We start from the raw sequence: 26866 nt of genomic DNA, 5'->3' as shown, positions 1-26866 counted from the left end.
ATGTCACCCCTCTTTGTTCTTGTTTATAAGTTCTTGACAACTGTATTTCATTAAAAATTTTAATCAGGTTATCAAGTTTCAAAAAAGTCCTGTCGAGACTTTGAGATCACTTTGAGAAGAAATTGACATTTATTATGAACATGAGATTTACTTTTTTATTTATGTACTATCAATGCTTCTTAAAGTTTTATAATTCTGCTAACATTCTTGCACATTTTTAATAGAGTTGTTATTGAATATTTGGTTGTTCATTGAATTAAAATGGCATTTTAACATTAAAAAAAGAAAATTAGGTGGTTGGGAAAAATTTGTAGGTAATAATTGGTGAAATGTGAAAAGGCTCATTCTTCAGTGAATGTTTATTTGTCTGTCGAATTTTCCTGTTTTGATAACATATAATGTTAAGAAAAGTGCTGTTATTGGAGAAGTTGGTAAAGTGTTCATGGAAACTCTCAGCACAATTCTTGAAACTTCTTGTGAGTCTTAAACTATTCTTAAAAAGTTATAAAAATAATTTTCAAGGTGCAGAATGATAAACACAATAATTAGACAACCAAAGGGAGAACATCCAGGCATGGGATCCTATAGCCATTCTCTAAGTTCTTCATCATTGTGGGTATAGTGTAGACTATTTGCTCCTCATGTGGAGCAATGGAGGAGAGAGAAGACATGGTAGCCAGAGCTCATTCCTCACTTTGAAGGTTTGAAGTTTCCTTGGCATTTTCCTGTTTTCAGATGTGACATTCCAGCCCATGCCTGCCCTGACATACCGTACCACAGGGGGAATTCTGGACTTTTATGTGTTCTTGGGGCCAACTCCAGAGACTGTCACTCAGCAGTACACTGAGGTCTGTGGAAATTCATTTTGTTGTCAGATGTTCATACAGCGATTCTGTGTTCCAAGTCTCATATTTGTTAGTGTAACTCCCATGTGATAACTAAACTTGTTGACTTTTCTCAAGAATAGGTATGTTTAAAAATAAGCAGCAATAAATATATTATAATAATCATTGATTTCAGTGGTTCTCTGTCACAGAGGAGTATAAGTTAGGCATGGTAGTGCTGGTACTGGTGAGGCTATTTTGGTGATGTTGGTAATGGTGGTCATGGTGAGGAGAGTGGTGGTAGAGCTGGTATCTATGGTAGGAGTGTTGGAAGTTTTTATGGGAGTGGTGATGGTGACAGGAGAGAGTGTGGAGAATGGTAACATCTTGGTAGAAATAAGAGTTATGTAGCAATTACTGTCTGTACTACTCAGTGGATGTCCAATCACTTCACATATATTGTGTCATTCAGTCCTCATAAAAAACAGATACTACTACTATACTTAAGTTACAGGTGCAGAACCAGGCACACAGAGGTTAGTCAATGTGGCTCAATGTTGCACAGACAGCAGTGCTTGGAACCTGCATACTGACCCATATATTTTGCCTCTGTGTTTTATCCTCTTAACTAGTAAGTTAGACCTCCTGTAGAAATCAGAATAAAAGTAAGCCTTTTAAAATTCTGAGAATGAGCTCTAATCTAACTAGAATCTAGTGGCTGTGTAGTTCTTTGAATTTCTCTCTGGATTTGAATTTGTTTGCTATCTAGTTTGGAGCAATGGAAAATTAATTTCACTTACTTCATGGTCTCTGCTTTTTCTTTTTAACACCATTTACAAGCAAACAACAAAATTTCATTCTTTTATGGCTGAATAAACTTCATTTGTATATGAACACCACAGTTTCTTAATCCATTCATCAGTAGTGGGGCATCTTGGGTGTTTCCATTGCTTAGCTATTGTGAATAGTGCTGCAATAAACATGTGTGTTCATGTGCTGTTTTTGTAACCTGACTTACATTCCTTCAGGTATATCCCTAGGAGTGGTAGTAACTTCTGCTTTTAAGGACTAATATTTTATGATTGTGTTCTAGGTGATTGGTCGTCCTGTGATGGTACCTTACTGGTCCCTGGGGTTCCAGCTTTGTCGCTATGGATATGAGAACGACTCTGAGATCTCCAGCTTGTACGATGACATGGTGGCTGCCCAGATCCCCTATGTATGTATAGGGCATGGTGAACTGGCTCTATGAGCTCATAGCTAATACAGGTGTCTCTGGGTCTGCATTTATTTGTTGAATTTTCATGCTATTCTATAAGGACTCCAAGTGCTTTCTAACGTGATGTCATAATGAGCCTGACCCCAGCACAGTAATACATGTGTGCACCTTGCCCATAATTTACACTCCTAATAGTTCAGAATCTGACATTTAGGAAGGCTGGCTTAAGGCTCTTTCTGTTTATCATACTTTCTTGCTTTTCTTTTATATTACTTTAAGACTTTTAGTCAAGAAATATTTGATCCCATAAGAATCAAAGATTTCTCCAACAGTAGTTTTGTTAACTTAAAAGATTTAAACCAGATTTTTAAAATAAAATTTTGTGTTATATAGGTCTCTACTCCATCAGTTTGTGGGCACCATGGCATGTTATTCTCTAAGCCCTTCTCTACTCGCACGGTGAATAGAGGATGGGTTTCTAGGAAAGCATATCTGGAAACAAACTTTATCCTTCATCTAATAATTAGAGTGATCCCATGGACCACATTCATATTTAACATTTTTTTGTTTATATTTTTCAATCAATGCAAAGTATAAAATGCAGTATATCGTTCTTCATAAGAAAACTCTATGCAGTTACCAAAAAGGCTGTCTCTTCCACATCAATTACACATTTTTGTCTGTCTTTCCTTTGAAGTAGATTTACTGTTCAAGTGGTATTAGAACTGTAGTGTTCACATTATTTTGTCTTAACATGAACCATGTACTCCAGGAATAGTCTCATGGGGAAAGTAATCACACTCACTCCTTTATATTGGCAATTTCCAGGGCATTTTCTCATAAAGGGATTTTATTGGTCTTTACGACATCATTTCCAGATAGGCATTATCATATTGTCTTAGTCTGTCTGTCTGTTTGTCTCTCTCTCTCTCTCTCTCTCTCTCTCTCTCTCTCTCACTCTGTGTGTATATGTATGTGTGGTTCAAATTATTTTCTTTTGTTTGAGTGAAAAATTTAAAAACGGATATGTGAATATCTCATTCGATAGATTATAAATAACAGATCTCGATTTTAAAGACTCACAAAGAAGTCATTTGAAATTCACCATTGGTGGTACAGGGGTCTTTTCTTCTGGAACCTGCATGTGTACCACCAGCCCCCACTCTGATTCCTTGTGTCCTCCCCCAGGATGTGCAGTACTCAGACATCGACTACATGGAGCGGCAGCTGGACTTCACCCTCAGCCCCAAGTTTTCTGGATTTCCAGATCTGATCAATCGCATGAAAGACAGAGGGATGCGGGTCATCCTCATTCTGGTTAGTCCTTGTGTGAAGATGGGCGTGTCTGGGACAGTGAGTGGGCTTTGGTACAGACAGCCTTTTATTTTCTCACTTTCCATGTCACCAAAGGAGAAATTTAAAGTGCTTTCTTAGAATTCTTACTCTATGGTTTAAGTGATTCTAGGGACATCATTGTGGAGAGATTCCCTTTTTTCTGTCTTTGGTCATTCTCTTGAGTTTGATTTTCCACCTCTCTTGTGTTTTGACGTCAGGATCCAGCCATTTCTGGTAATGAGACAGAGCCGTATCCTGCCTTCACTGAGGGAGTGCAAGATGATGTCTTCATTAAGTATCCAGATGATGGAGGAATTGTCTGGGGAAAGGTACGATCAAAGTGGTGATCCACTAAACCTAGTCTTAGTGGGGGGGGAGCTATTAATGTGTTCATTCATTTTGTTTTAGGTCTTTTCTCTTTGGAATCTTAGGTCAGTAGTGATTTTTGGAAGGAGGTAATACCTGTGTTGAACTCAGGGCTTTGTGCGTGGTAAGCAGGCACTCTGCCTCTTGAACCACTTTGCAAGTCCTTTTTTGGTTGGTTTCTTTTGAGACAGGTTCTTTCTTCTATGCCCACAACTTGGGCCCTGGGCCTCCTATTCATGCTTCCTGCAGTAGCTGGGGTGACAGGTATACACCACTGTGCCCAGCCTTTGGTCCAAATGGGGTCCCAGAAACATTTTTGTCTGGATCGGCCTTGATCATGATCCTCCTGATCATATCCCCAGATGGGAATTATCTGGGGAAGATATGATTGATCTAAGTATGATCCATTAACCACTAGCCTGAGTGTGAGGAGCATTTAATATGTTAATTCATGCTGTTTGTGAGACTTTCCTATTTAATCTGAGGATTATAGTTTTTATTTTTCTAGAAATATTTTTCCATTTAGTTTAGGACGTTGTGGAATCTAATATGCTTTAGATGAACTCTGCATGATAGTTTCTTAGGAAATACATAGGAATACATGGGAAATATCTGATGCATTACTGTTGAACATTTTTCTCTGCATAGGTCTGGCCTGATTTCCCTGATGTTGTTGTGAACAACTCTCTAGACTGGGACAGTCAAGTGGAGGTAAGAGGCTGTTTATGGATGATGGGTGAAGTCAGCGTGGCCAGAACGGGGCAGCCATAGCTATGATACCAGACATGTTCATACCATGGATATGAGGGAAAATGCATAGACCTGTGCCCCTCATGTCAGTCTGAGTGTGGATTACATTGTACAGAGTAATGTTTTGTTTCCCTTGCTATGCAGGCAGTATTGCTCTTGGACTATACCTCAGAGAACTTCAATTATTTGACCATGTCTAGGTGACACAATGGTGATTTCAAATCCAAGGCTTTTTATTTCAATGGTCCATGGAATTTTCATTGGATGATACCTCTAAGAAGTGCTATCATTTCTCTGAAGAGGGTTGTTTCTGTGATTGTGCTTGCCTTGGGTACCCCTTTCAGAGTTCCCAACCTTTGTCATTATTGATTGGGTCTTATTCTCCGTACATTGTTCCTTCTGCATGTACACTTTTCCATCTTCACAAATATCCTGGTCATACTCCTATCCTGCCTCTGGTATCTCATGCTTGTTTGACTTCTTAGCTTCCAGCCTTACATTAAAATGTTTTTGTCTTCTGGTTCTTGCTTGTAATGCATCCAGAAAGCCTTGAGTTCTGGGTGTGAATTCTTCTCAGTCTCCCTAAGGATTGGTTGTTTGAATACATTCTTGGTTCCTTCATGGTTTAAGAAATCTTCATCCTAATCATTTGATCCTGATGTGGACACCAAGAATTGACACAGCCTGTTTGATCTGCTGTCAAATGTAATAGTCCCTGTGAACAGGGTTCTTAGGTTTGTGTGGGGAACTCAACACAATTAAGGCAAGTACCTTGCCTTAATGTCTTTAGCTCTTCTTCAATATTTACTGTTCTTTCTGGAGAGGAATATTGGTAGTGCTTATGTTGGTTTTGTAACCTCAATAGAGGGGCTGGGGAAAACAAAACCATTTCCCAGGAGACTAGCCAAGGGTTTATGGTCTACAGAAGCTGGCCTCTGCCTGGACCTCAATGTGGTATAAGTAGTAGTGTATAGAAACTATCAGGATTAAGGATTCATCTGATAAATATCTTTATCAAACCAAAACACAGAGATTGTGAATTAGTTATTAGTCACTCAGAATCCTATGGTCTCAAACTTGTGTTTATGCTCTTTCTGTAAGTATAGAATAGAAGTCATTGAAGGAATGTGTAGGAAAAGATCCCAGTCACCAGGAATGGGACTGGCTGGTGGTATGTGAAATATTCATGCCTTATCCAGAGGATTTAATTATCATGGCTGAAGGACAGTCCTTTAGGGGAAAATAGATATAACACAGAACTAGTACAGACTGTGTACTTAGGTCTGAAGCTAAAATAGCTCCCCGAAAGAAGTTAGAAGAAATCAGTGGTGTACAGTTAACTGGCATTAGCCTCTGATGCCCTTGATCCCATTGGCAGCAGTAATACTCTATGTGCAAAGCGAGACACCTACCCTAAGATCAGGCTGCAGGGATATTGGATTAAGTGTCTTTTTTTCTGGAGTAGATGAAATAGAAAGTAGAACCTGATGGGCCAGGTTTCAAATATTGGTGATAATGATTCAGACTAAGTTCAGGGTTGTTTCTCTTGTATTCACTATTGAGCAAGTCGATCTATCTATCTATCTATCTATCTATCTATCTATCTATCTGTCATCTCTCTATCTTCTGATAAGGATTCAAAGAGAGGACCTAGCTCCTTCTCCTTTCCATCATTTTCCACAGAGGGTCACTTTGATTTTGCCTCTCTAGGAATCCCACACTGACAAAGTGACTTACCAGGTCAAGACATTCAGGATCTTACGCTCTCTGGCATTTAAATGCTTGCATTAGTGCCGGCCCTCTTCATTATTCAGTTAATTGACTGTTACCTTATGAGACATACTGTTTCTCCCCTTTCTAAGACAATGCTTCCCCCTAATTTTCAGGTTGTTTGGAGGTATGTGGGGCAGTATTGGTAATCACAATACCCCCTGTGACCATTAGTAGGTGATGACCTGGGATGTCCATTGCTGTTATTACAGGGCATTTTATATAAGGAATTCGTTTTCCCTAAATTCCAGTTGTGCCTTTTGGTGAGGATCCCTTCATTAGGAGGCATTTAATCTATTATCCTGCTCATAGAGATTTTCCCTAGTCAGAAAAATTGTGATTATTTATATTTGTAAGTTCCACTCAATGAGGCTTTAAGGGCAAGATAACTGATGTCCAGATCTAGCATTGCTGAGACTAGTGTAAAATAAACAGGCAGCCAGGAAGCCCAAGGAAAGAGGATTTTTGGGTCTGTGTCTCAGAAGTTTAATACAGTAAGTCTACAGTAGAACGCAGACATGACATTTCATTTTTGGTACCCTGCAGTGGGTTATGATAAATATTAAGTACCAGTCATGTTTGTGGGCCCATCACTACTTAAAAATGAAGGAATGGGAGGGATAAAGGAATAAGGCAAGAGTTAAGTAGGGACAGGAGGAGGCAGAGCCAGCACCCTAGAAAATGTAGGACTTTTAAAATCAGGATCACAGCAACATTTAGTAAGATTAATAAACCATAGTTGGCTATTATTTTCCATGTGCAACCCATACAGAGTACAATTCTGACTAAGAACACAGCTAACAATGACTCTTTATTCCAATCCGTGTCCCCATCCATCCCATTGTTTATGACCTTGCCTGAGCTGTGGCTCTTTGTTTTTGGTGAAAAGTTCGCTTTGTCTAGTTCCAAGCTTGCTCTATGTATTACCCAACAAAAGGAATCCCAAGGTTCCCTGTGATGGGATACCTTGCTCTCCCACTCCTCTAAGCCAGATTTATGGATTCTGATCCATTTCTGCTTTTTAAGTAGGTTTTTCTTCTGTGATTTGTGGATTCCTAGATGGCTTTTGTCTGTTGTGGAGAAACTGTAGTTTCTCCAGACCAAATGTTCTTTCTGTTGTTCTTATTACCTTCACCATTGGCATTGACTTATAATACAGCAGTTCCCACAGAGGAGGCTAATTATTGAGACACACCAAGGACCCTACTGTCTCACAACATGCAACATGAAGGAGTAGATAGGCTTTTATGGATATTTGCTGTAATCGTGTAGCTGAATCCATAATTAAACACTAAACATTTAATATCATTGACTTATTATTATGTCAGGTTCTGAGCTAAGCATTGTAGGGGAATGAAGATCAATTAGACGAGTATAAAACAAGGTCCTTGCTCTCAAAACCTTTCCAGTATACTGAATAAATAACACCTTGGGTCCACTTTCATGTTAAAATGTAGACATTACTTTCATTTTTTGAGGGAAAATGAAGAGAAGGGAAGGCTGAAAGTTCCTTAAGTCTTCCCATTTTACATTACCTAGAAATACAAATTTCTTGTGATTCTGAAATTACAGAAAATAGAGATCCATAAAAATTAGTGTAATATTATGAACTATAGTCTTATCCTCCCCTCTTTCCCAGTGGGAATGTCAGGTGGAAAATTCTTCAGAATTGATGCAGTTACCTGATGTCTGAATTTTCTGTCCCTGGCTCCTGGTTCATGCTAGAAGAGTTCTCTGAAAGTGTCTGGATTGTTGAGTGCAGGACAGTAGAGCTTTAAAACACCAAGAAGTGAGATCAGGATATTGGTTGTTACCATGTCTTTAGTTTTGAAAAGAACAATATTGCATAGACATTTTTCCAAATGCTGAAGCATGTAATTTGTAGTTTGTTCATTTTTCTTTTCTTTCAACTCAATGTTTTTCTAGTAATCTAAGTGCATTATACTATGGAGGCAGTGTTTTGTGTATGTCTGTCACTTTTTACCACCATGTAGTACAACTCTTTGCATGATTAAGTTCTTAATACCTGGGTGACTACTTTCTTGTATATTAGTTTGAGAATAGTAAATTGTACTTTATTTTCATAGCAATACCGAGCTTATGCGGCCTTCCCGGACTTTTTCCGTAATTCAGCTGTCCAGTGGTGGAAGAGGGAAATTGGAAAAATGTATAATAATACAGAAAGTCCAGAGAAGAGCTTGAAGTTTGATGGCATGTGGATTGTAAGTGCAGCTTGGATGCCTGTGTACATGTGGAGAATTGTGTGTTCATCTCTGTTTTAGCATGTGGACACTGACCTAGAGTAAGGGGATTATAACCACCCAAGAAAGACTTTGCACATCTCATACTGGAGGAGAATAGAATAGCCCAGTCATTCTCATCCCTCATACCTTGCTTGAAATCCCTAATATTAAACCTTGAGAGTGATTGCTGAGAGGCCCCTAGAACTTTGTTTGCCTTGAGGGAGATTTCTTTAACCCTCTAGCCAGTCATCCCATAGGAGTTATTTTCTCTTTGTAGCCCATTCTGCCCACAATGTAACGATCCTCCCAGGGCAATGCCTATAGGAATTGCAGTGTGTTTAAGGATTTATTCATTACTTCCTCACTTCAGAACTGACAATTGTAATTATCTTTAAAAGCAACCCTGTTTGTGTTTGACATTTCTAGGATATGAATGAGCCTTCAAGCTTTGTGAATGGGGCCGTTCCTGCAGGCTGCAGGAATGCTACTCTGAACCATCCTCCCTACATGCCGCGTAAGGACCCTGGCCTCCTCCACCTGTAGAGGCCTGGCTGGGAAAAGCAATGACTGCTAGAGCTCAGCAGCCAGAGTGTACCTTGAGCACTGTGTGCAGGTCCTCACTGGTGCTGTGGTTTACTGGGGCCCAGAGACAGGAGTACTTCATGTACTTTGCCCCCTAGGGTATGTGTATGTTACTGGATCCCCTGGGTGAGTTTTTGGAATTTGCTCAGAGAGCATGTAACAGTGGTAATGTCTCCAATTGTTCTCACAGCTAGATTTCTTAGTTCTTCAGGCTTATTAAAATTTACCCACACAATTTCTATTACACCAATGGGTAAAATGATGTGACTTCCCCACTGGTAGCTGATGGTGTTTGGAATTACACGTGAGTTTGTCTTGGCTCCATAAATCATTCTTTGTGTGAGTCAAACTCCAGAGATACTGTGGTATTTCCAAGCATCAGTTTTCTAAATGTACGGGGCAAATAGCCCGCACACTTCAAAGGTTTATTGTAAGAGTTATGTGAGCTAATGTATGTGTTCAAGGCACTGCTCGGGGCCTGCTCCATAGTGAGTGCCTGATAATCCCTTGTTCTTCTAATACCTCCACTTCTGCACGAATGATGGTGAAGACACCTGCAGCACCACTGCACGCAGAGCAGAGCACTCTTCTCATGCCCTGAGGGAGGGAGAGTGACCCATGCAGGGGTCTCATGACCCAGAGCTCGATCCCTTAAAGAGCGGCCAGGAACTGAAAGTGTCAGGGCTGTTTTTCACATTTCCAATCTTTCCTCTCAGATGTGGAGGACAGGGGTGTGGGCCTCAGCAGCAAGACCCTGTGCATGGAGAGTGAGCAGATCCTGCCGGATGGTTCGCGGGTGCGGCACTATGATGTGCACAGCCTGTACGGGTGGTCCCAGACCAGACCCACCTATGAGTAAGTCAATTTCTGTCTCCCTTCTGCATTTGACACCAATTGTGTTGTGGGGTGAGCAGAAAAAGGCTTATCTTCCCAACTTTTACTTTCATTCCCCTTTCAACTATGCAGCCATGCTTATTTATTCCATATATACTTCATGAATATAGAATGAGGTCTTGTGGTTGTAGTTGGAAGGACAGATATAAATAAGTAATGGCTCTGTTACCTGATTTGGGTCACAGACCTGAAATTTATTGTTTCTGTCAGAGTATGAATTCAAGGATGAACACAGAAGAGAATTAAGTAGGAGTAGGTTTATTAACGAATTGCAAAGAGACAACAAAGCAAAAATGTACTCTTGAGATTGTAGAGTGTACAGCATAAAGAAGGAGGAGTGTGTGGAGGGTCCTAAGACCTCAGTATTCTATTGGGATATGTAGCCATGGGGGTGGTCAGTCCTGGGAAACCAGGTTGTGAGTTATTATCTTCAGGTTGTGAGTTATTATCACAGGTTGTGGTTATGTGTCATCAAAAACTCCACATATCAGATGGGGAGTTCTTAGATTTAAATGTTCAGACTAGGCCTGTCATTTTTTTCTTGGCTTCAGTTGCTTTGGATTAGCAAGACCCTAATTTATGTCATAAGTCATTCCTTTAAGTCAGTAGGCTAAGATATGATTTTTTATGTCAATATCTAAGCCATGGTTTTCAGCCATCAGATCCTAACTTCCTGCCTAACTCCTCTATGAGTACCATCAGTGAGAAAAAAAATAATCTTGGACACCAGAAATTATTAGATATGATGTAATAGATTAGTTACAAGAAGCTAAAGCAACACAGTGGACTGGGTAACCCTTTTTTATTTTATCACCAGAGAAAGGAAAAAGATTAATGAGGGACTCTACTATAACAAAAGGAGTGGGATATCCTCAACTCAATACCCAGTGCTTTCATTTTCAGGGATTTTCTTACTGGTTCTTTTTTAATTTCTGAAACTGGATTAATTTGTGATATATGTAATTTCAGAATTATTTTTAATTTCTCTGTCACCTCATTCCTTCTATCCTTCCTCAATTTTAAAATTGAATCATCTTCACTGGGAATTTATTTATTTGTTCCTATTCTTATGAGAGAGTCAATGCTTCTGTTGAATTATCAGAGTTTCACTTTTTGAGCTCAATAAATAATAGAAATTACCCTAAGAAAATATTAGAAAATAATTTATGTTCTTCTTCCTTAAATGTACAAAAACCAAGTATTGAGTGAATAAACAGAAACTGTTTATTCTGGGACAACTTGTAGTGGGTTTATGACAAGTCAAAGTAAAACACTGTGAAAAGGCAGCACTGCTATCATTACCTCTGTTAGGCAGAAGGTTCTTGCTAAGGCTCAGATTTCCATCTTCCCTCCAGTCAGGCAGCAAACATTTTGTCATCAAGAGCTAGGCCTAACAGCTCTGGTCAAAGCCCTATGGCCTTCTTTCCACTGCTCTGGCCTGAGTTCTCCTGTTCCTCTCCTAACAGAGCTGTGCAGGAGGTGACAGGAGAGCGAGGGATCATCATCACCCGCTCCACATTCCCTTCTTCTGGCCGCTGGGCAGGACACTGGCTGGGAGACAACACAGCTGCTTGGGATCAGCTGAAGAAATCTATCATTGGTGAGTGGGATTGTTCTGAGGAGCCTCTCTGCCCACAGGGGAGGGAGTTAGATCCTTGATGAAGGAGGGAGGAAGAGGCAGGTCATGAGGGCCTGGCTTGACATAGCTGTGGTTCTCATTGCAGGCATGATGGAGTTCAGTCTGTTTGGCATCTCCTATGTAAGTGACCTTTGGATTCTCCTAGTCCTCAAGAAGATGGTGGCATCTTTCAGAACTTCTTAAGACGCTTGTTTTCTTCCCTTTTATTTCAGACAGGGGCAGATATTTGTGGGTTCTTTGAAGATGCTGAATATGAGATGTGTGCTCGCTGGATGCAGCTGGGAGCCTTTTACCCCTTCTCCAGGAACCACAATGGCGAGGGGAACAGGGTAAGACCTCAGCACCCACCTTACCTCTTTTATATCATTGAAAGAAAACCTCCATTTCTGAACTGCAGTTCATACTGTCTGTATTCCCTGGTAACATCTTCAAATTCTTAAACCCTCCTCTCAACACCATATTTCTCAGCATTGGATGGGGTAATTCTTTTTGTTTAGAAATAATTATCCCCCACATAGCCCAAGAAAAATATGTTATAGGGAAACTTTGTCAGCTTTCCTGAGAAGTTTGGGACCTTGTCCAACCTATTAAGCGTATTCTCTGAGTGTCATCCATAATTGCCTTTAGTTTAGCTGTGTGAAACATACTGACATGGTGTAGCAGTGACCTCTTTAAATTGCCTAGGTCCCCTAGGATGAGCTGTGAACATTCTTTTTCTTGTTTAGAGACAAGACCCTGTGTCCTGGGATGCTGCCTTTGAGAATATTTCCAGAAGTGTATTACAGACCAGATACACTCTATTGCCCTATATCTACACCTTGATGCACAAGGCCAACACAGAGGGAACCACTGTTGTGAGGCCTCTTCTCCATGAGTGAGTATTGGCAAGAATCTTGTTGACTAGTGCATAACATATTTCATTTTGAAGGTGGTTGTTGTTTCAAACAGTTCTTCCAAATTGAAGATGTGGTTTCTTTTGTCATAAACTCTCCAGGCAGAGTCTATACTCTGCTAGTTCTTTTAGCACAGTGTGATATTACAATGTAATAAGTGAAAGGGTATTTATTGAGTGGACACTTTTTTGAAATGATACAACAAGTACAGTATAATTTCTCTCTCATTGGTCATGCAAAGACCTGCCTATCATTTGTAGCAGTTTGTTTATGTGGATGCATGTGCCATGGTGAGAGGTTATGGAGATATTATAGGAGAAAGCATACCTAAAGTGTTGCTGAAAGTTGAGGACATGCCACGGAGGACGTAATTCTCATTAAACTGGGGTAGAGAAAGATGGCATAGGCTGCAGCTGGGTTTCTGATTTGGGCCTAAACTGGAGGATTTCTTCAGGACCTTGGGCTGGAGCCCAGTTGAGGCTCTGATTGTGACACTTTCATTTCCTTCTCAAGGTTTGTGTCTGACAGGGAGACCTGGGACATAGATGGTCAGTTCCTGCTGGGTCCAGCTTTCTTGGTCAGCCCTGTCCTGGAGTGTGTACGTATGGAGGCTCCTATTGGGTAGAGGGTCCCAGCTGTGAGGCTGGATGAATAGGGGGAGAAAAAGTGTGGTGTGAAGGATCCTAAACATGATTTCTTATTATTCCTTTGTTGTTTCCTCTCCTTCTGAGCAGAAGTGTATCCTTTATATGTCCTGGGGTTGGTCACATCCAATTCATAAACAATCAAGAAGAAAAATAAACCTCCAGAATATTTGAGAATGTAGTCATTTATCCATTAACTAAAAGATGGAGCACAGAATCAAGTGGGGACAGTACTGTAAGAATTCATTCCAGTCCTCTGCCACCATTAAAGTAAAATGTGCCAGAAGAGTAGCTTGCAGCAATGTGTATCTTCTTGGTGCTGCTGACCAGTGTGTGCATTTATTCTGTAAGAGGCCTGGCTGGCAGCAAAAGCCATTCATTTTCTTCCTCTGGGAAATATTAGTATTTGGTTAAAATACCCTAACAAGCACTGCCAATGTCAGAGACCTGATGCATTGGGCCCAATTTCACCATTTCTGTTGTGGCCCTTACCTGTGCAGAATGCTTACTTTGTCTCAGGTATAGTGTCCACTGCCCACACCTTGTTTGTGTTTAATTTCAGAATGCCACAAATGTCACTGCGTATTTCCCTAGAGCCCGGTGGTACGACTACTACACGGTAAGATTTGGTAAATATTTACACAACCTCGGTAGGGTTTTGGCTTGAAGTTTTGCCTCGGCTGGCCTGTACTGCAGTCCTCCTATGTAGGCCTTCCAAGTAGCTGGGGTTATATGCATAGCTGGGATTTCAGGCATGAGACAACATGCCCAGCATTTTTTGTTGAGATGGGGGTCTCACTAACTTTCTGTCTGGACTGGCCTCAGGTTTGAGATCTCTGTTTCCCGAGTAACTGAGATTCCATGCATAACCATCATACCTGTCCAACTTTCTTCTTAAGTGACTCTCACATGGTCTTGAGTTTGCATGGTGACTATTCTACAACAGTCAGTCCTTTTGAGTGTGTTGGGCTTTCTGGTGCAGGTCTAGTTGGGCTTAAGCAGGGATTAGTTTACATTTAAGCTCATAGTTTAAGGAGGCACTGCATTGTAACGCTGGTCCTGCATTTTCATGATCTTGAGAATGGGGACCTCTTTTGTACCCCAGACGTTTTGGTAGTCTGTTTTAGCCTCAGCCTTTCCCAGGTGCAAAGTTCTTTACTGAGCTTCTGATGTTGGAATACTGGACACATTATTTCCCCATGGATTCACCATGTAAAGAGGAGCTAAGATTTATTTGTCAGAAACAGTAACATATATGTAAATAACTGTATGTATCTAATGAAGAAATGTTCCCTGGAATGGCTGATTTTATACAAGGCTTTCAAATAAAAAATAGTTTTACACAAAAAAGTAGAAGCGCAAAGCCAAAAGTTGAAGGAGCAAACCACTCGGAGAAAAAGAAAATTTTGTGTTAAAGTAAAACAAAGATTATATGGTTGAAATTAAGGGAGAAATGTCTTGTTGATTAATCTTCATAAGGTATGAGTACCTTGTATCTATTCTAGAGTAGAGATTGGTAAATCATAGCCCACAGCCAATTTGGCTGTCACCTATTTTGCTCCATAAAGTTTTATTGGAACAAAGCCATGAACATTTGTTTACTTATTGTCAGTAATAACTGCTTCTCACTTCTAAAGGACCATTTTTCAGATGGGAAGATTTTGCATATTGGGGCATTTGGCAGTAACTGCAGTCAGTTTTGATGGTGCAGTGAAGTGAGGGGGTGGGGTGCTCCTGGCATCTAGTGGGTGGATAATGAAGATGTTTCTTGACATCAGAAAAAAAGCATGAGAGAGCCTCACAACAAAGAATTGTGTGACCCAAAGTCCCAGTAGTGCTAACACTGAGAAGCTGTGCTATAGTTGAAAACAATGTGAAAGGATGGTCCCTTGGATTTGAGCTTATGATTCATCTGAGCGAGCACCTCTCACACAGGAGGCAACATAAAGATGTCATATGAGGCAAGATAAAGATTGTCACATGAGACAAGGTAAAGATGTCAAACATAAAGGCAGATCTATAATGTTAAAGGTAAAGATATGTAAATAAGTTGCTTGCTTGAATCTTTTCTGTGAAGTAGGAGTGAAAGATGTTAGGCTGGCAGGGATAGGAGTGGGGCCATGAAGGAGGATGGGGACTCATAGACTCTTAGTGAAAGAGAAGGTCTAGAATTGTGTATCAGAAGCCACCAAGAAGTTAATCAAAAGATTGCCTGACCTATCCTAGCAGTGCTCTGTGACTTAGAAACAGGTTGTGGAGTGAGGGTGGGCTGGGATCCATGTGAGGACCTCGAGTACAGGCTATAGAAACCCCAAAAACCCAGGGACTCTTGTAAGACATTTAGTAGCAAAGAAAGATTTCAGAGTACCAGGTGAGTGCAAGACTGTAAGAACAGGTGTGTGCTGAAAGGCTGTGGAAAGGCAGCAAGTTCAGAGAGGCAGGTGAGATGTCTGGCACAAGCATGGCTAAAGGAGGTGTGTGTCCTCTCGCTCACCATCTGTTTCCTTCTTTGGCCCACAGGGTGTGGATATTAAGGCCAGGGGACAGTGGAAGGTGTTGCCAGCGCCTCTTGAGCACATTAACCTTCATGTCCGTGGGGGGTACATCCTGCCCTGGCAGGAGCCTGCACAGAACACCTACCTCAGGTGAGTGAAGGGTTCTGCTTTACATACTGGTTAGCTCACTTATTTGGAATAAATGTCCTCAATATTTTATTGAACAAAATTTTATTTGCTTTTTTTTAAATCCTTTTATGAACTCTGCATGCTGAATACCTATTTTATATCTAATCATGTGGAATGATAGATTTAATAATTGACATTTGAAACAAATGTTAACATAGAGGCTATCATGATTCGTAGCAGTTTTAGAAGACTATCTAAATCTTATTTGACTCTCAAAAAATTATTGCTGTAAAATTGTTTAAGGCATGTAACAACTGATACCTGGAGCTGAGATTCTTCATGTAAAATATTTTCAAATTCTTGATCTAGGGTTATGTAATAATTAGCATTAACTAACATCAATTGAAAACCTTCTCTGTGCCTAGAACTGTGCCCAATATGGGAATTTCTATTTGGAGATATTCTATTTTTAATTTACAAAAGGAAAATATCCTTTGATGTGGGGTTCATTATTGTCCCCATTTCACTGATGGTAAAGAGAGGCTTTCTAAGGCTGACTGATGTACTTAGTCACACAGTAAGTGGATAAAAATTACTAAAATCCATTTCTGTCAGATATAATTTCTCAAAACTTAGACCATTACTCAGTTACTCACTGGACTCCAGAGACTCATGAACAGAACTCATTATATGTGTTTTAGGAAATGGATCATGAAAGAAAAAGATTATAGCCCTAGGACTCTCCTTATAAAGAGTAAATAAGGAAGCAAGTTCATTGCCTTCTAATGTTTTGTTTTTAAAGAGCCTTATAGGAAAATTCCCCTTGATTCATTCACTAATTAATTCACTTATGGCATGAAATCAACTGGGTATAAGGAGACAGAACTAGGATGAGTTCACAAGTCTCTTGAATCCTAGTGCTTACTCTTTAACCCAGGAAACTTCTTTTTGTTCTTTTGCTCTTATGAAAACCCTTGGCTTGTGACTGTGACTTTGTTTTTAGCTAATGACTCTCTTCCACCTCACTGCAGCCGCCAGAAATTCGTGGGCCTCAAGACTGCCTTGGATGATGAGGGAACTGCTGAGGGCTGGCTCTTCTGGGATGATGGGGAAGGCATTGGTGAGTAGGGTACACTGGGATTCATGCCATATCATTGGCTAGGTTCTTAGATGTCTTAGATGCCTGCCTTTTCATTTTCCATGTTAAAACAAATTTGCATTTCAAAATATAGTCATTTGTTACTTTTAAGTGTGTAATTATATTGTACACACTCTTTATGCCTCATGTAAATGACGCTTAGTTCTGAATCTCTGTTACTCAATTGTCCTGATCTACTGTGTAATACTGCAGTGGGGAGCCATAGGGAAAGTTTATTTGTTGCCAACTGAGATAAACTTTCATATGATTTATGGTCAATGACACATTCCCTAATTATGTAGCTTCTGTCCCAGCAAGATAATGTCTTTTATTGGTGCTATTTATTTAGGGAATTTAGTTTACAGGAATTTAGTAACCTTTTAGGAGGATGACTCAAGTATTATTAGCTATTTCTAGACTAGTGCTGTCCAATAGAACTTTCTGCCATGATGGAAATGCTCTATGTCTTCTGGGGTCCAATGTGCTTTGATCACTTAAAATGTGACAGAACATCTGAAGAACCGAATTTTGATCTTATTTAACTGAAATGATTTAAACTTATATTGTTACCCTTTTTCTGGTGGTTACTGCCTTAGACATGACAGTTTTAGAGGACAGCCTGTGGTTATTGGTGGAATGGTGAGTAAATGAGAAAGAGGTTGGCACATAGAGAAGACAGAGGAAGCCATGAGAGTGGAAGGAAGAATGAGGCTCTTGACTAGTCTACCTCTATTGGACATGCCAAACTTTATACTCTCCCTGGAATGGTGGCATATATTAAGGATAAAAAAACAAAAAATATGTTTCTAAGTTCTCTGGAATTTGCATTTTAAAGCTTGTCCAATACCTCTCCAGACAAACTCACACTAGTCTTGGTGTTGTGTATGTATGTTTACTTGCATATATAGCTACATATAGCAGAGAGAAACCAGAAATTCTAAGGTGACTGGAAATATGTTGGGAATGATAGATCACAAGAAGTGATTTAAGAGTGGCGTTAGGAAACTTTTATATAGGGCAACTCCCAAACATATGCATCTATCACTCATTTCAAACATTTTGTGTCAATGGGGTTTTGTTCAGATTGTGACTAAAAAACCAAAACTCTGTAAAGAGGACTTAACTAAAAAAACAAAACTCTGTAAAGAAGAAAATTGACAAAAACAAAAACAATCTTTACTCTCTCAACTAAAACAAATAAGCAATTATAATTATATCACATAGGCCCAGGTCACATTTACCTTGTTATTTGTTTGCAGATACCTACGGAAAAGGACTCTATTATTTGGCTCACTTTACTGCCAGCCAGGTGAGTGTGACTGATGCCATGAAGGGAGGATTAAGTTCTGCTAGATGTCATAAGGGTCCAAAATACCAGCTAGACTTCCTTCACTGCTCCTCCTGCTAATTCACATCTTTTCTTTCTACCACTTCAGCTCGAGATTCCTTGTTACCTGAGATTAACCTTGTCATATATCATCAGTAACATTTTCCAGATTACCATTCCTCAAATGGACAGATCATTTCTATATCATCTAGCCTTGGTTCTTATGTTTTCTTGGAATTTTCTGCACATTTTGTGACTGCTCCACATGTAGAATATGTTTCTTGATAGTTGAGACTCTTTGTCTCCCATAGAGTTCAAGGCAATGCTAGAGACCCTGCAGGTGCCTGTCAGTACAAAGTGAATGGTAGGTAGGTGACATCAGGGACAGAGTGCTGAAATCATGGTCTTCACTGTTTGAAGAAACTAGATAATGATGACTTGTGTTGTCTCACTTCACAAACTACATTTGTGCCTAGAACAGTTTGAGGAAAAAACTGAACCCATTTTGCTGTTTTATCCTTTCTGTTTTATTTTCATTTTGACAGAACACAATGCAGAGCCACATAATTTTTAACAATTACATTACTGATACGAACTCTTTGAACCTGGGATACATTGAAATCTGGGGAGTGGACAATGACTCCATTTCCAATGTGACCATTTCCCTGAACAACGTGAATGAAACAGTCCCTTTCATCTATGACTCTTCAACACAGGTTTGTGACTACTGAAAGCCCAGAGTTATTTCCCCATCATGGTATGCCTTGTGAAATGCTTTCCAAATGCTACCCTATCCTGCAAAACCCCTCAGGAATCCCTGTTTATCTAAATATTGTAATATTTTAAGTGATACTATAGAGGAAAATGTTTAGTAGGTACAGTGATGATTCTGCATCGAAGTGATTTAGAAGCAGTAGATGCTGGATATGAAGAAGTATTGAAAATAACCTTAGCCAATTTGTAATGTGTATTTTTCTTTTATTAATTAAATTTGTATTCAGCTATTATTTTATAATTAAACATTTATTTATCTATTTATTACTTAAAATAAAAATATGTGATGCTGGCCAGACATGGTGGTACATACCTGTAATTCCAGCTACTGGGAAGGTGGAGGTAGGAGGATTTTAGTCTGAAGCCAGTCAGGGCAAAAATAGAAGACCCCATCTAAAAACAAACATATTTCCTTTCTACTACCAAGGGTGTTTGGTGATCCCATATTTAATGAATATTGTTTTACTATTGTCTATGAGGTTTTTGTCCAAGGCACTAACATGCTGTACACAAGTTTCCATCCTAGACTTTCTTGGTCTTTCTATGTATTCCTTCTTAACAGAATCTTTTTGCAGTCTATTCACTCATAATGCAACTGAGAGCAATGAAATTCACACATGCACAGACAATGGCAGTCATATTATGATGCTGCCAGGCTCCAGGTAATTCTTGATGATAAGGTGTGCTTTGATTTCCTGATTGCTAAAATGTGAATAATCCACACTTTGGGATTCATGCAATATTGTGGTACTGACACCTATCATTATGATGGTTGACAAAGCCATTCCTTCATGTGTGCTTACTTTTTTACTTTTACTTTTTCTTTTCTTCTTCTTTTTTTTTTTTTTGATTCAAGGACTTGCTATGTAGCTCAGCTGTCCTTGAATTCATGATCCTCCTGCCTCAGCCTCCCTCATGCTTGCCTTACAGATGTGTATCACTATATCTGGCCTACTATTTACTTTTTTTCCTGAACATACGTCCAATTTTTTTAGGCCCAAAACAAAAGTTCTCCTTCATTTTTGTATTCCTAAATTTGCATCTTCATACTATGGAGTTCTTGTCAACTGGCTTTCAAAATTTTATCAAAAGGAAGCACTTAAAGGATGTGATCCAATTCTGTAATGAATCAACTCATGGACTAACCTGTAAGCTAACACCTGTATGCACATTCTAAAAGTATTTGCCTAGAAAAAAGGCAATAATATTAAAGTCTTCTTAGGTAATCATTGGGGTGCCATGAGGAAGTTGGAGAAAGTAAAAAGAGAGCTTTGAAGAAAATCAACACTTCAGAAGGATGGGACAAAAATGGCATTCTCTCCAATTTGTCTGGGCAGTTGTTTCTCTCCAGTGGTTGTGTGTTGCATGGTTGAAAAGCCCATTCCTATCACTGAATAATCCTTGATCTCTAAGGAATTAGGAAACACATCCTCACATAAAATGTGAGGGCAGTTGGTAGTGAGGCCATTAGTTATGAAAATAGTATGGAGTTATGTGAGTTGATGACTTTTGCCTTCCTGATTTATTTGTGTGCAGGAAATTTCAAACAAATGCCTAATACCTTTTCTTTTATTTCCTACAGGTGTTAAGCCTCAATGTGACCGGTAAAAGCATCAGCCTCCATAATTTCACTTCATTGACATGGGGAAGCTCTCTGTAAATTTTTGGAGTGTGATATTATGAATAGCTCTGAAACTACTTAACCTTTATTCTCACTTCATCATTATATATTACTAATTCATTTATATCCAGTATAGATAGAATATTTTTGTATTGATTTTGTTATACATTTTGTGTGTCTTTAATCCTGAAAGTAAAATCATTGCCCTATGGGATAGGCAGAAGGGAGGTGAGGAAAATCTGTGTATTACTTTAATGTCTGTGTATGATAGTATAATGGGGGAGGATTCATCATAATGACATTCACCAAAGATGAAATGGGGGGCCCATGAAAAAGTGTGTGTGTGTGTGTATTATCATCATGGAATGGGCTCTACTCTTTGTTAAAGACAAAGAAACTTGTCATAACTGTTCTTGGTCTGAAGCTAACCAAGAAAGTGTCCAGAGAAAAGTCTGCTAGTTGGTTATAGGGAGAGGAGAAGAAGAAGAATATGCTGAGAGCATGACATAAGTAAGAAAAAGACAAATACATGAAAGATAATCAGGAAAGATCTGAGGCAATAGAAGATGATGACAAAAGTGACCCCAAATTATCAAGACTAGGAGGCTCAAGGTGGGGGAGGAGAAAGAAGGAACTCACTTGAGAAGTGAGTTTGGAGAAATCCTTAGCATAGGGAAACAGAGGAAGGAATGAGATTTACAAAGGCAAAGCTGAAGGGAGAAGTTTGGGTGTGAAAAATTATTTATATTCAAAAGAGTGTGTTTTGAAATGTACATGTTTTATTAGTTTACACTGCCTCATGTATGTAATGAATTTCACACAAACCCATATGATTTCTATACTATGGAAAATAAATAAATTTGCAAGAGATTTTGACTGTTGTGATCTGTTGTCTAAGGGCTAAGGTGTCTTTTTGTTCAGCAATCTTCTGCATGCTGGTCTTTCTAGTTCTCTTTGGCATTAGAGACCCTGAAGTCTAATCCAGACATGAAATGACTAGATTTATGACTAGCTACTCTTTTCCTCACATCTCTGCAATGAGACTTTCATAAATTTTAAGTTCATGGAAGGATTTACTTGGATTGTTGTGGTTTTTATCATCATACAAGTTGCTATAATGGTAAAATATCTACTCTCTAAAAAGTTGCAACACTACTGGATAAAACACTAGATGGTTAATATTTGGGATAAAGTAATTATTATAAATATTTTTTCCAGCTCAGTAGCTTCACTTGACAGCTGCACCTACTGAGGTGCTGTGCTGGAGTCTGGGGAAATGGCATGCCTTAATCTAGTCTCTTAAATGGTGTTCAGACTTCCTTAAGTATAATTTAGGGAATCTGATGATAGGAATATTTTTTGCATTGCTGGGTATCAAACCCAAGACTTTACACATGTTATGCAAGCAGTCTGCCACTGAGCTCCAGACCCAGTCCTTGCAAAACTATATTTTATTCAATAATTTCTAACTAAAATTTAGCATTTCCTTTGATTATGAATATAGGTAACAGAGCCTGGTAGTTTTAGCAGCATCCATGTATCTTACAAAAATAGAATCACAGATATTTTCATATCTCCTTATGAGATTCTAGGAGATATCTCAAAATATTGTTTAGGCTAATTATTACATTTATAGTATGTCATTATTAATTCTACATCTAGATCTTTTTATTTAATTTGGTAACAAAAATCACACCTCAAGGCGAGGCATGCTTGCTCATGCTTATAATCTCAGCCACTCCATTGGCAGAAGTAGGAGGATCATAGTCTCAGGCCAGCTCAGGCAAAGAATCAGACTCTATCTGAAAGAGAAATAAAGCAAAAGGGGCTAGGAGTGTGGCTTAAGTAATAGAGTGCCAGCCTAGCAAACATGAGGCCTGAGTTCAAACCCTAGTACCACCATAAGATAAATAAGTAAATAAAAGTGCTGCCAGTCATTAGCTTATCTCCTGTCTCTTGAATTCACTTTTGGCTTTTCAAAATAATTTCATCTATTTATGGTACGTGAATGGTGTTTTGGTAAACATATACGTTGTGGAATGGCTAAGTAAAAGCTAGTCACATGTCCTCTGCCACACAAATTTATGATTCTTTGTGATGACAGCACTTAAAATCTATCCTTAGAAAAGATTTTTTTACCTGGGTTTTGGTATTACTATTACTGGGGTTTGAAAGCAGAGTCTTGTGTTTTCTAGGTGTGCACTCTACCACTTGAGCACCCCCCACACCTTTTCACTTTAGTTATTCTTCTAACAGGGTCTTGTGTTCATGTCCTGGTCAGCTTGGTCAGTGATCCTTCTACTCATACTTCCCACTTAGCTGGGATGACAGCTCTGACACCACACCCAGATTTTTATTGGTTGAGATGAGGTCTAGGGAGCTTTTTGCCAGGGAAACTGGGACCCTCCCGATCTCTGAGTCCCAAGTAGCTGTGACTGTAGGTGTGTACTGCCACACTGGCTTTTTCCACCCACTTTTTTATTACTGGATATTGGTTGTACAAGGGGATTTCATTGTGATATTTTCATTACCTGCATGCAATTTACTTTGATCAAATTCACCCCTCTTTTAGTCTTTCTCCCCCCTCTCACTTTTAGAAAAAAAATTGCAGGTTTCATTATTCTACTTTCATACATGTGTATAAAATACTTCAACCCTCTCCCTTCATTCTCTCCTTTCACCCTCTCCCTCTTACTACTGGCACCCATTCCCCAAAATTCCCTGTTTTACCTTCCTGTCATTCATTTTTAAGCACTAAGAAAACATGTGATAGTTGAGTTTCACAGTCTGGCTTATTTCATTTAACATAATGATCTTATTTCATCTATTTTCTTGCAAATGACATAATTTCATTCTTTATGTCTGAATAATACTGAATATATATATTCTATATATATATATAGAAGTATATATATATATATACTTTTTCTTTATCCTTTCTCAGTTGATGGATACCTAGTCTGATTCCATGCTTTGATTTTTGTGAACAGGGCTGCTATAATCATGGAGGTGCTGGTATCTCTCTTGTATGTTGACTTATATTCCTCTGGTATGGCAGGAGTATATGGTAGTTCTATTTTCAGTTTTTAAAGGAACCTTTATAGTAATTTCCTTAGTGGCTGCACTAATTTACATTCACAATTGACACCAATAGTTTATTAATGTGCCTCATCGCCCCCACCCACACATCCTCTCCAGCATTTGTTGTTTTTTCTTGATGATTGCTATTCTGAGTAGGTGAGATGGAACCTCAAGTGTCATTTTGATCTGGATTTCCTTTATGACTAAATATGTTGAGCATTTCTTCATGTATTTATTAGCCATTTGTACTTCTTTTGATAACTGTCTGTTCAAAGCATTGGCCTATTCATTAATTGGATTCTTTATGCTTTTGATGTTTAATTTTTTGAGCTATTTATATATCCTGGATATTGATCCTTTATCTGACAAATAATTGGCAAAATTATCCTATTTGATTTAATGCAATCAAATTTTGTTCATGTATCCTATTTGGGGTTCTATTCAGAACACTAATATCAATGCCTATATTTTCAAGGGTTTGCCCTAAGTTTTCCTCTAACAGTTTCAAAGTTTCAGGTATTTTATTAAGATCTTTGATCCACTTTGAGTTAATTTTTGCACAAGGTGAGTAATAGGGTTCTAGTTTCAGTTTTCTACATGGAGATAGCCAGTTTTCCCTGCACAGTTTGTTGGAGACTGTCTTTCTGTAGTGTAAGTTTTAATGCCATTGCCAAAAGTCAGATGGGCTTTGTTCTGGATCTTCTACTGTAATGTATTGATATGCGTGTCTGTTTTTGTGTCAGTTCCATCCCATTTCTTTACTATGGCTATGTATAAGTTGAAGTCAGATATTATTATAACTCCAGTATTATTCTTTCTGCTATTCAGGGGCTTTTGTGCTTCCAAATGAATTTTAGAAAGGATTTTTCAATTCCTATGTGAAAAGATGACTTTGAAATTTTGGTGGGGATTGTGTTGAATATGTAGTTTGCTTTCAGTAGTATAGCCATTTTTGCAGTGTTAGCTTTGGTGATCTTCTGGTGTCTTCTTCAGTTTCTTATCTCAGTGTTTTATAGTTTTCATTGTAGAGGTCTTTCACTTTCTTAGGTATATTCCTAGGTATTAAATTTTTTGAGGCTATTGTGAATGGGATTATTTTCCTGATTTCTTTCTTAGCCTGTTCATTATTGGCATATAGAAAAGCTACTGATGTTCTTGTGTTGATTTTATATACAGCTACTTTGCTGAAAGTATTTGTCAGATCTAAGAGTTTGGTGAAATATTTAGAATCTTTTAAGTATAGGATAATATCATTTAAGAATAGGGATAAATTGACTTTTTTGTTTCTTTTTTTTTTGCCTTTGTTTTTGTCTTGTTTTGGTTTTTTTTTTTTTTTCATTTTTCTTTTATTATTCATATGTGCATACAAGGCTTGGTTCATTTCTCCCCCCTGCCCCCACCCCCTCCCTTACCACCCACTCCACCCCCTCCCGCTCCCCCCCTCAATACCCAGCAGAAACTATTTTGCCCTTATCTCTAATTTTGTTGTAGAGAGAGTATAAGCAATAATAGGAAGGAACAAGGGGTTTTGCTGGTTGAGATAAGGATAGCTATACAGGGCATTGACTCACATTGATTTCCTGTGCGTGGGTGTTACCTTCTAGGTTAATTCTTTTTGATCTAATCTTTTCTCTAGTTCCTGGTCCCCTTTTCCTATTGGCCTCAGTTGCTTTAAGGTATCTGCTTTAGTTTCTCTGCATTAAGGGCAACAAATGCTAGCTAGTTTTTTATGCATGTATTTTTATTCCTTTCTCTTGCCTTATTGCTCTGGCTAAAAGTATTGAATAAGAGTGGAGAGAGTGGGCACCCTTGTCTCATGCCTGACTTTAGAGGAAATGGCTTCAGTTTTTCCCCATTTAGTATAATATTGGCTATAACCTTCATTATGTTGAGATATGTTCATCCTAATCCTAGCTTCTTCAAGTCTTTTATCATGAAGAGATGTTGGATCTTGTCAAAGGCTTTTCCTGCATCTATTGAGATGATCATGTGATTTTTGTCCTTTATTCTGCTTATGTGCTGTATTACATTAAATAATTGATTAATTGATTGAATCATCCTTGCATCACTGGAGTAAAGCTAACTTGATCATGGTTTATAATCCTTTTTTTCCATTCTTTTTAATGTGTTGATGAATTCTGTTTGTATTTTATTGAGAATTTTTGCATCTATGTTTATAAGAGAAATTGGTCTGTAATCTTCTTTTTTTGGCATATCATTATCTGGTTTGGGTATCAGGGTCATGCATTTTAAGTATACACTTTTTGATTCTAAGCAGCCAGCTTCATATGGACATACAAACCTTCCATTTAAAATTAGAAAGGTAAGCTGGGTGTAGTGGTGCGTGGCTGTAATCCCAACATTAGGGAAGCCAAGGTAGGAAGATTGTGAGTTCAAAGCCAGCCAGGGACCTTGCCTCAAAAGAAGAAAGAAAGAAAAGAAAGGAAGGAAAGAAGGAAGAAAGGAAGAGGGAAGGAGGGAGGGAGGGAAGGAAGGAAAGAAAGAAAGAAAAAGAAAGAATTAGAAAGATTTTAAAGCATCTCTGGGGAAAAAGTCAGGGGAGGGGCTGGGTCTGTGGTTACCTTGATTTCTCTGTCTGCAGCAGTGCTGTCCACTGTGAATATAAGGTTGTCCCCAGCCTCTCCCTGTCATAGTGTTAGGGCCACAGACTGAGGCGCTTTGCGCTGTTTTCATTTGAGGAATAAAAACTCAGAGCTGATCTCTAGGTTCAGAAAACTTGGTGATTTGATTTGGAATCAGGTTTCCTCATTTGCAAAATGCTGGTGTCAGACTAAAACTATGATTTCTAAGCCACGGAGCTGTGCAAGGCAGATCCATAGTGTTCTGAGTTCCCCACCCTGGGTTCAGTCATTTAGTTGTTTGTATTGAAATGTTCACTTGTGTACACACTGAACTCCCATTTGAAAACAGACATGTATAAAATTAATGACACACACACATACATATATATGAATATATATACACATTTATTTATTTATTTAACAATCAGCGATCTTTAGATGTTTTGGAACCAGGATATATTTACACTTTTAAAAATATTGAGGCTCCTAAAAGATTTTGTTCGTGGGGTTGTACTTATTGATATTTCTCCTGTTAAAAATTAAACCATATTTTCCAAAAC

At 38.8% G+C, this 26866-nt stretch overlaps 1 protein-coding gene across 3 annotated transcripts in view; it reads left to right on the top strand.

Moving 5' to 3' along the window:
* LOC109695405 (maltase-glucoamylase-like) overlaps positions 1-21514 on the top strand; it is a 174437-nt gene extending 152923 nt beyond the window's left edge. For all 3 annotated transcript variants that reach the window (XM_074061721.1, XM_074061719.1, XM_074061718.1), the window contains 19 exons: positions 736-848; positions 1918-2043; positions 3232-3360; positions 3597-3707; positions 4393-4455; positions 8352-8486; positions 8934-9021; positions 9806-9944; positions 11450-11583; positions 11708-11742; positions 11835-11951; positions 12348-12496; positions 13029-13113; positions 13722-13778; positions 15680-15804; positions 16815-16903; positions 18181-18230; positions 18794-18964; positions 20605-21514. In XM_074061721.1, coding sequence (XP_073917822.1) covers positions 736-848; positions 1918-2043; positions 3232-3360; positions 3597-3707; positions 4393-4455; positions 8352-8486; positions 8934-9021; positions 9806-9944; positions 11450-11583; positions 11708-11742; positions 11835-11951; positions 12348-12496; positions 13029-13113; positions 13722-13778; positions 15680-15804; positions 16815-16903; positions 18181-18230; positions 18794-18964; positions 20605-20682 — 1994 coding nt within the window. In that variant the 3' untranslated portion in view covers positions 20683-21514. The remainder of the gene's footprint in view (positions 1-735; positions 849-1917; positions 2044-3231; positions 3361-3596; positions 3708-4392; positions 4456-8351; positions 8487-8933; positions 9022-9805; positions 9945-11449; positions 11584-11707; positions 11743-11834; positions 11952-12347; positions 12497-13028; positions 13114-13721; positions 13779-15679; positions 15805-16814; positions 16904-18180; positions 18231-18793; positions 18965-20604) is intronic.
* Positions 21515-26866: the final 5352 nt, after the last annotated feature.

The sequence above is a fragment of the Castor canadensis genome, chromosome 2 (genome assembly GCF_047511655.1).
Source record: "Castor canadensis chromosome 2, mCasCan1.hap1v2, whole genome shotgun sequence".
In the NCBI taxonomy this organism is placed as follows: domain Eukaryota; kingdom Metazoa; phylum Chordata; class Mammalia; order Rodentia; family Castoridae; genus Castor; species Castor canadensis.
The sequence above is the reverse complement of the archived record's forward strand: the minus strand, read 5'-3'. Positions and strand labels throughout refer to the sequence as shown.